The sequence below is a fragment of the Phymastichus coffea genome, unplaced genomic scaffold, assembly GCF_024137745.1.
Source record: "Phymastichus coffea isolate CEN01 unplaced genomic scaffold, Cenicafe_Pcof_1.1 PCOF00164, whole genome shotgun sequence".
NCBI lineage: Eukaryota > Metazoa > Arthropoda > Insecta > Hymenoptera > Eulophidae > Phymastichus > Phymastichus coffea.
In genome coordinates this window covers 226317-236733 of record NW_026706975.1, presented here as the reverse complement: position 1 = coordinate 236733, position 10417 = coordinate 226317, and the positions used below count along the sequence as shown (strand labels likewise).

The window sequence follows — 10417 nt, the reverse complement described above, 5'->3', positions numbered from 1 at the left end:
TGGGCGTTAGTGATCTTTTTATACTTGTGTTATTTTTCTCACGCGTTTTGTGGCTTTTGCCGACAGTTTTTTTTCTGCACATCGACATTAGATTCTTTGTTCGGAGAGTGATAAGAAAAAATGGGTGATCAGGAACTTGCATTATTGGTGTCAGTTTAAAATAGACTTGCGATTGCAAATTTCACGAGTCGCGTGGCAGGTTTGTTGAATTTTTTTTCCACGCTTGTGACCTTGAACGTATAATTGATGACGATCGAATAATTTGTCAATGTATTTGGTAGTCGTTAGTCGATGGATATTCGATTTTTTAACACAACTACCGTGGAACATATTCAGCACTTTTTTTACTTTTCTCAAAATTGTTCTATGAGCTTCAAAAATTTGCATGGCAAATTAGATCGGTATGTTTGATTATTATGTCTGCGGCTAATTACAAACGCACATACGCTCTTCTTTTCCACACTGGCATCCCAAATAAACGCCGGACTATCGCTTTTTACATGTGACGCCCCTGTTATCGTCGCCCGCGTGTTTGTCCGTTTCCTTCGATCTAATGTAAAAATTTAGTTGAATTGTGCCGAAGTTTTATCATGGAATGCAATTGAAAAAGACGTGCTAAATTTGCTGTTTTATGACTTAATTCTGTGGAAGAGACAAAGTATCCATAGAAGGAAAAGGAATAAGACCTGAATAAGTTACATTTCAGGCGTGACAATGAAACACCCATATTCAAACGAAATGACAAAAACTACAAATGATTAAAAAATTGTTCTAAAAAGAAAAGACAGCGGAAGAAAGATTTGAGCCGGTGTTTTAAAAAACGAGATATAAATCCGAATGACACAAAAAACATTACGAAAACATTATTTAGAAAACGTAAAGAATTGCTGATTTCGTTAAAAAAAATCGTTTTTAACGTGAGATATGTCCATCCATTTTTTAATTTTCCAGTGTAAACTAATGTTTTCAAAGAAGAATGTTAGGTGTTACGTAAATAATTTAAATGTTCCATTGATTTTCCGAATTTGCAAGTCTTTGGCAATTAAAGCTTGCATATACTTTTATCTTGTTGATAAATCGTTTGAAGCGTGTATTAATTTATTTTTGTCAAACACACTTTTAAGAAAAATGATGTAAAACAAACATTAATAAAAAATTATTCTAAGGTGATAAATTAGTAATTTAAGGACAAAATAATAACGAGGACAAATCTGTTTTATAATATTTTTATAAGTGTTTCACTATTTTTTTTATCATCAACAATATTGATTGATTAATACAATCATCGCAACTATTGAACAATCCATTGTCAAAAAAGCAGTTGCACATCTATAATCAAAATTACACTTTTTAAGAACAAATAGATATAGACAAAGTATTTCGAGTTTGTAAATAAAAAACAGCACGATTGTACGTACTTCTCATGGGAAACACCGATTTCAATTTGTTCGATTAATACTTATCGTATCTTTATTTTTTTTATATGAGTAAAATTGATATTTAGAGGTATTACAACAAAGTATAAAAGTGTTTACTTATAAATTTGATGTAAGAGAGAATGGGGCATTCCGTGATTGCTCATAGCTGATAGAACGTACAAATGTAAGTATATGATAATAATCTTGCGTGCTTTCGGCGTATTGTCCCAAGCTCGAGCATTTTAAAGATATTCTCGAATCACAAAATTCTAAAAGATTTATTTCACATGTTTTTTGGTAAAGCAACGTCATATTCCACACAGGTATGGCAATGTCGCGCCAGATAGGATTAAAAATCTAACAATCGTCGATCATCGCACATGCCATTTGAAAACAATAAACTAAACGTAGAAAAATTTTTTTTTCTTATATTCTTCAAATACACAATATGAAGTCGCACGATTTCGGTAGCAAAGCCACAGCAGCAAGTCCAACCAATTAATCTGCCTCGCGCATGGTGAAAGAAAAAAAAAATCACAGTGACGAAGAACTGACCAACCGAAACTCCACGTCGCCGAGCCTGGCCTGTTGCAGAGAACGAGCGCGTCAGGGGAGAGGAGGGAGTTCGCCGGCGTTGAAGCGTGTGATTTTCAGATTACATATATTCCCGCGCCGTTGCCACGACTCGCCAGTCAACTTCACGCTTCCCGGTGCAAGGAAGGACTCACTCGTGTTTGCAAACACTTGCAACATTTCAAAGTGTCTAGCTCGTGTACATTTGCCGGTACAGTGAACGTTCAAATTGCTCGACTGTCGAGCACACCAAAACACTTATCTTTTGTGCTTAAGTTCTTGGCAGCGACGAGGCGTGGCGCGCCTCTCTTGCAGCGTGAGTACCTATTTGTTGACAAATTATTCAGCGGGTACTTTAAGTTTCAGCGGCGACAATGTGCTGTAAATACTTTCAAAATTTTGATTTTTCATTAGCTGCTCTTTGTCACTTCTGGGTGGCTGCTCTTTGAATAAAATGTATTGTTCAATCAGTGACACGATGACTATTACAAGTATTTTTAGTGATTATCAGTTTCTGAGCTGAATATAAGTAGTTAATGGCCGATTCTGTTTTGGTGCATGCACGTACACATTACAAATGCTGATTCAATTGCTTATTCGTCGATGTAAAAAAAATAGACTCGATTAGTAATGTTTCCTTTATAAATATTATCTTAGGTTGACAACTATGCGTAGTAATGTACACTTTTAGCAGACAACTTTCCCCTCCATTCAACCATCGATTTAAAAAAAACAAGCGCAACTCGTTTTCTCTCAATTAGTCGTACGCTCCGAAATAAATCGCAGTATCATGGCATTCCAACGTTCTCGTGCGGCATTGAAGAAAGGCTCTCTTGGTATCCACGCTGGTTGACCCTTTCCCATTCACCCCTCTACGTAACTTACATATACGTTCACCAGCAGCAGTAGATGATTTAAATAATCACGTGTGCGTGCCCGTTTGTCGAGAGTACGCGGGGGTGACGACGTCGTTGTCACAGTCTTTTTTTCTCGTTATTTGACAGCTAAAAATACGTCGTTCGTCGTCAGCTGTCTCCCCCTCGCGTCTATTTCCGATATAGTCGCCTCCATAGCTGTCGCGAAAAATCGCAGATAGCAGACGGCTGTCGAACATAACTCGTCTCTTGCTGCCGGCAAGAGGTTTCGGGGGTCGAAGCTGCTGCGACCAGCACAAGCACAGCAGCAACAGTCGCCGTAGTTATATCTTTGTGTGCTACGCCGTACAAGACGGAAGTCGTGTTTATTACGCGAATTTTGAGGTTATGGCGCCGTAACACCGTGCCCCCAGAGGATCCCAGACGACGAAGATGCCACGCGACGTTTGTTAGAGAAACGGCGTGAGCGAGGAGAGCGAAGGAGAGGAGAGATTCAAGGAAAGAAAGAAACGAGTGAGAGCGAGGTGTGTATGCGTTTGCGCAAATACATTTGTAGAGCATGAATTTTGCTCCAGAGTGAGGCTCGTGAAATTTACGCGCATTGGCCCAGTTGTTTGCCAAAGCTTTGGAGAAGACACGCATCCTCTCTCCACCCGCAACCGTGGCTGTCGGTATTTTTAGAAACCTGCGATTTTAGTTGACCAACTGGAATACCGTTAGTGTAGCGCATTTTAGCATTTTTATTCTACTTTACTGTGTGAGAGCTGATTATTCAATTTGTAGTTTATTTGTAAACAGTGTTTTTGTCGTTAATCTTTATTATCGATGCCGGGCACTCGCCGATACTACACCTTGTAGATGCCTGCATTTTAAAGCGAAGAAATGCGAGAGATAATACGATAGATGAGGATTTAAATTGAACATTTTTTTTCTAATCAAAATTTGTACGCTAAAGAAAGTTTTTAAATCGAACTAGACGACGGCATACTGGTTGGTCGTTATCCAGACAAAAAAATACTTAGAATTTTATTACGTAGCGTTTTATTTCGAGGGCATTAATTATTTGGATTGGAAATGTCCAATAGTTTATTGTGGTTCCAATTCTTCCAAACAAGTATTTGTATAATGTAGTTACATGACACATGAAATATTGTCATTTTCATAGTTGATGTGAACAATGCATAAAGTGCAATTTTTCCAGTTTTAGCTAAATGTTTGCTCTATGTTTACATTTGTAATAATTGTAAAAATTTCATCTAATCTGATTCTTCGTTAATCAAGAATGTTCCAGATGATTGTAATTGAATGAGTAAATTGCTTATAACTCATCAATCCTTCTTGTAAGCGTCTTGTTCTATTTATGAATTATTATTTTTAGATTCTAGTTCAAGATCTGATATTGATACTCAAAAATGAGATTCGTAAAACGAAATATTAAGATTTTAGATGGAAAAATATACAAAAATTAATAATGTTGTTTTTTTGTAGGTAAATGAAGATGGCACATTTTGTGGCTATGTGCGTAGTGTGTTTATTTTGTGCAACACACACACCATGTCTGGCTCATATGAAAATGTCACAAATGGTGCAAAAAACAACACCTCCTAGTAAGGAATATTCTACAGATTCATCTGATGACAGTGAACATTTCTTAGACAATCGGATAAAAAATGAAGTGTCTGAGTGGTCAAAAAAAATCTATAACAGAACTGATAATCTACTTCATAAAGTGCCTCATAATAGTATCGAAAAATCCAACAGTGATAGTGTAGAACTTGACTTAGAACATATTAAAAAGCTCCAAGAGCCCAGAAGACAAGAATTACTCGAAAGGCTAGGTCAGAACGACTTACAGGCAATGAACGCGAAAAGTGCGAAAAATGCCAAAAATTCACGTGCTAAACGGAGCACAGAATTCAATGAGAAGTACTTCACTATGAAACTGTTCCAACAATATGGCAATGGCGAGCACATGACAATGGAGGGCTTTGAGAAGCTATTAAAAAAAATAGGTCTATTCCAGTTGGAAAGCAGAGTCAGTGAGCAGGAGAGTCACAGCATCAACAGCAATCAATCAGGAAGTAGATTAGGTAAACAAGTATAGCCGTCTCTTTATTTGGCATCTTGCGAAATGAAGAATCGTTGCATACCTGCCAAAAAGTCTCTTTGATTATGTCATCTTGGCTTAATCAATGGCATGATAACACTGTTATTTGGACACTTCACTCCCTATGTTCAACATCAAATTGTACGAAATAATTAAAAAGAATCGTAATCGACGTCCATCGCGACCGATATAGTGGAATGCGAAGCTCAAACGCTGACTAATTGAGTTGATTTAATGATAGCGATTGATATCGACAAGACGAGCGAGAGAGAAGCTAAGAAACGTCAATTGACTTGCTCGAATCGCTAATCAGTTCTTTAAAAAAGCTCGGAGTGTCCGTGAACTCACCCGCCAACTTGATCAACATACTATATAGCTTTCTAAGATTATAATCCAAATCAATCGTGAATATGCGCTCCGCTGCGACTGCATAGTAACTTTGTTTAGATCTTAATTGCCTCTCACAGACTCTCTCGTTCATTTGTATTTATGCATGATGTCGTTAATTAATCAATAGCGCGATTCTAGGCTTTGATATCCTCTTGTAGATTGTATCCGCGCAGTTACAATATCGCCTTTGCTTTATATATGCATCGGTAAGAGCTGAAATCTCGTCGACGTTTTCGTAATACATAAAACTTCTTCGGCGCTATCGCTGATAAATTTAAAATGTGTGCAACTTGGTTAAAATTATGGTCAAAATTAATTTGATTTGTTGGCGTCTGAATGTTTGTTGCGAGTGATGCAATACGAGAACAAAACTAGCCTTGGCTGTAAACGTAGTTATTTATCTTTTCCTTGACGACAACATCATCATCTAATAATATGTAACATCGTTACATATTATTAGATGTAACGATGTTACATAAAATTGCAGCCAACATCAAGGAATCTCACGTACGAAAGGGTGTTGATGACCAGCGGGTAAGTTGATCTCTCAATGTCACTTGTTATTGCGGCTGATGAGGCATGCGAAAGGTACATAATCTTGTGAATTGTTATCCATTGTTGCAGTGCTTGAACAACAGGGAACTGCTGAGTAGTCTGTCGGGTGACAAGGTTTATACGAACGGTAGTAGCACGAAGGAGCTACCAAGCTGGCTGTTCGAACGAGTCTGCCCAGCACTGATTTATCAACTGGTCGAGCAGACAACTTCTGGTTGTATACAGGTCGACGACATAACCGTCATCAATCACGGTAATGTCGGTACCGCAATGGAAAGCAGCAACGATAGGACGCGCAACATGTTTCAAGGTGTGAAATGCGTTACTTCTTTTTATTTTGATAGCAGGAAGTAGCGATAATTTTTGTCGGCAACTGGTTTCCTTTCTCACACAATCGTGAATCATCTCTTTCTCTGTTTACTTCTCAAAAAATATACATGTTTAATGTTATTTTTTAGTATGGGTATACTCGACGGTCAGCATACTCATTATAAGTCTATGTGGACTTCTGGGAGTTGCAGTAATCCCGATGATGAGTAAAAGCTATTACCACCAGCTGCTACAATTTCTTGTGGCACTAGCTGTTGGTACGCTTTGTGGTGATGCTCTCATACACTTGTTACCTCACGTAAGGATTTTTTATCTTTCACAGCACCATTTATTTTATTAAAATTTATAGCACCATTGGTGTTCATCTATCAATTACATAAATTAGCTTTCATCTTTTGAAAGTTTCATGATCGTTACGGTACATAAATGTGACTTTGAAAAATTTTTTAAAACTGTTTACTTTTCAAAGTACAGTATCATCTAATTGTTGTTGTTTTAGGCCATGATGTCGCATCATAGTCATTCGCACGATAATAGTCACACGCATTTATCAGTAAGTCATAGTCAAGATGAGCACAACACGAACATGTGGAAAGGTTTTGTAGCGATGATAGGTTTAGTTATATTTTTCTTTACGGAAAAAGTATTAAATATTATATCTGAATGGAGGAGGTATAATCAGAGCCGAAGTAAAGTGAGTGTTGTTGTAAGATATTTGTTTTTATAAATATTTATCAACGTAATGTACCTGATTTTGATCCCGATTATTAATTTTGTCTGTCTTGAAATAATGTTAGGTGCCCAACCGCGCTCGAGTCATAAGAGAGTCCGATGCGGGTAACAGCAATACCGTCGGTGAAAAGTTGTGCAAACATAAATATTCTACGTCTTATCCGTATTGTTATGGAGAAATCGCAACTGAAACTCAAGGTATTTGTCATTTTCTGTAAATGTTTAATCGGCAATCATCAAAAGTGATTTGAACGCTTCAGTTATTTTATTTTATTCGTCTTCTAGATAATCTTCATCAACATAATCATCACGAAAAGCCACAGAGTATTGATGAGGAAAAGCCTTTAACTTGCAATGCGACAAATTGTAATTCGGTTTCGAACAAAATAATGTCAAACGATATGGAGAAGAAAGGTAATGAGGATTGGAAGCTTGATGATACTGTGATCAACGATACGAAAAAAGCTGTTGATGGTTCCGATATACCATTGAACGAAGCAGAAAGTTATACTGTGATTATTAGGGAGCATGAGGGTAAACATCATGGCCACAGTCATGGACATAGTAATATTGATTTCTATTTAAAACTGTTCTCAATCTTTGAATGATATAGTATATTTTAATTGATAATTTTTCTTTCAGGCCACGTTCATTCTACCCCAGATTCAATGTCAAGTGTAGCGTGGATGGTTGTGATGGGTGATGGTTTGCACAATTTTACAGATGGCATGGCTATAGGTGCTGCTTTTTCGGCAAATATTGCTGGAGGTTTTTCCACGACCATTGCTGTATTTTGCCACGAATTACCTCACGAATTAGGTACTTAATACGATTTAGAAGAACTCTAAATTCTAGACTTTGGTTTCGGAACTTAATGGTGACTTTATACTTTTAGGTGATTTTGCAGTTCTATTAAAAGCGGGCATGAGTGCCAAACAAGCTATTTTCTATAATCTGTTATCTTCAATACTCTGTCTGTTCGGTATGGTATTTGGAGTATTACTCGGTGCTACCCCAGCTGCAAGCAGTTGGATGTTTGCTGCTGCAGCTGGAATGTTTATATATATAGCTCTTGTGGATATGGTATGTAGCACCATTTTTAATATAATTATTGATTTTAGTAGTATTTCAAAATTAATAAAAAATTAAAAAAAAATTATTATTACTTTACAAGATTCCTGAACTGTCTTCTAACCACTCGATTTTGGATGGTGCACACTGGCAAATTCTCTTGCAAGCAGGAGGCCTAATAACTGGTTTCGGTATCATGTTAGTGATTGCGCTTTATGAACCCGATCTCCAAACGTTATTTGACAGTTAAATCCAACAAGTCTGACTTTACTTACATAATTAAGTAATATATAAGTCAAATTATCAATGTAATACTACGGTCAATTCGAAGCCTAAAAAGTTCAATTACAATTGGAGTGAGAGTTTGAATTTTTGGTTTGGATGACTAGAACTAGTAATGTGCGGTTTGAGAAACATTAATAATTTTCATTTTGTGCATATGCGTGCGATTACTATCGAAATAAATAGGATAGTGTATACTACAATCGCGAATAGATTTAGTATAAAATTGCGCAGCTTGCATTTTAAGCTTAATTAAATTTTAGGGTTGCGAATCAATCATGTGAAATCCAGTAAGTTTTAGTAAGCGTGGAAAAATTAAGAATTGAAAAATTTATAATAGAAAAATCCGTTTATATTGCATTTCAAATCATTTATTTTTAGACAACGAGAGAAGAAATTAGTTTGTTTGGATATTGAAATAATGATTTTTTTGTTATTTGAATGCATTGAAACTGATCAATGGACATGTTTTAGAAACATAAGAATTTTTATTCATTGTCATTAATCAATTTATTTATTGTCATAAAATTTGTTTATTTTCCTGGAAAAAATCATTGTTATATATTGAATTTGAGAATTAGGTTAATTTTTTTAAAAGTAATTATAACTTTGGAAAACAGTTTTAAGCTTTAGAATGGGAACAATTACGAACATCACACGCAGAAAGTTTAGAAACAAGTTTGCAGTATTGAATTTTCATTATTAATATTTAAGTGAAATCAAGCTCAGTTTGAATGAGTTGGCATATTGTTTTTTTAGTTATTGTTAGTAGCTCTCTAATTGTAAATCGTAGAATTCCAAACAAATATAAACACTAAATAAGGAATTTGACAACCTAGTGAATTTATTTGACATCACTAATATTCAGAATTCAGATGAACAATTCATGCATTAAATTATTAATTACCATATGTAATATGAAAATTCTGCTGTACTTCAATGAATTCTAAACTACGAATGAAATAGTACATTACGATACAAGTGCGGGAAATTAGATTCTTGTCTGGTTTAGCGTTTGGAATGTATGAATGGAAAGGTACACGAAACGAGAAACTCTTTCCCGAACATGTGCCGTACCGTATTTTTTTATACGACGTGTGGAAAGTGTGATTTTCAACGCACGTTTTCTACCGAGCGTGCGGGAAAGACGCACTTTGCGCACGGAGTATTGAAAATATTTTTTTGTAATCCTGACTTAATAGTTTTAATTGAATGTCAAATAGTAATCAGTATAGTAACGTTAAAATCAATCAAACATGAAGAAATGATGAGCATACTTATTACTGTAAGGCAAAGAGTTTAAATGGCACTGTTTTTTTATTATTATATCATTTAAATTTATTCTTTTTAATAAGCATGTACAAAATGTGAAAAACAGTTTTGCTTATTTTCAAATATATATAAATAAAATCGATATCAATTGTTGGTTTTCAGCATATAAAAGTGAATCAAAGAATATGATTTCAATCTCTAGACTAGTTTTTTTAAATACATCGTTACTAACCATTTGAACACTTTTCCGTACACTTAAAAAATGTAATAAAAAAATTCATTACGAAAGTTATGAAAGTGAAATATTTACAGAACACTTGTGTAACATTAAGTAATTTTAACTGACGTTCCTGCTAAATACAACTATTCAATATAACGCAGAATATTGTTAGTTAAAAGTTAAATGGATTAAGTTAACAGCAATAATAGCGCTCAATCGCTGTAAAGTATGAACAAGCACTCAACTTATTTTCTGGCTATTCAGCATTGTTATGTAATGATTATGTATATGATTTATGTGATCAAATTTGTTCACATTGAAAACCACATAATTGTACATAAGTATATGAATATTTTCGGTATACTTATAAAAAGATTGAATGACTACTGTCATGTCTATATTTTATAATAAAAAAAAAAATGCGTGACAACAAATAAGACGTTCAAAAAATCTATTGACATAACGAATAAATTTTAGAGTTGTAATTATATCCCTTACTTTTTCATAGTCGACTGCATTTCATATGTGTATATATATATATATATATATATATATATATATATATATATATATAAGAATTTAAATGGCTTAT

At 35.0% G+C, this 10417-nt stretch overlaps 1 protein-coding gene across 6 annotated transcripts; it reads left to right on the top strand.

Annotated features, from left to right (window-relative positions):
- The first annotated feature begins 1344 nt into the window (after window positions 1-1344).
- LOC131672969 (zinc transporter foi) lies at window positions 1345-10340 on the top strand. Of its 6 annotated transcripts, none has more exons than XM_058950559.1 (11): window positions 1345-2307; window positions 4355-4956; window positions 5824-5897; window positions 5988-6228; window positions 6377-6546; window positions 6748-6954; window positions 7046-7178; window positions 7266-7544; window positions 7623-7799; window positions 7876-8063; window positions 8155-10340. In XM_058950559.1, the coding sequence occupies exons 2-11, from the start codon at window positions 4359-4361 to the stop codon at window positions 8299-8301; spliced, it is 2214 nt and encodes a 737-aa protein (XP_058806542.1). In that variant the 5' UTR covers window positions 1345-2307; window positions 4355-4358; the 3' UTR covers window positions 8302-10340. The 6 variants fall into 6 exon arrangements, with proteins under 6 accessions (XP_058806542.1, XP_058806541.1, XP_058806547.1 ...); XM_058950558.1 differs by lacking the exon at window positions 1345-2307 and adding an exon at window positions 2468-3390; XM_058950564.1 differs by lacking the exon at window positions 1345-2307 and adding an exon at window positions 2470-3390 and having other exon boundaries at window positions 5851-5897.
- The last annotated feature ends 77 nt before the right edge of the window (window positions 10341-10417 follow it).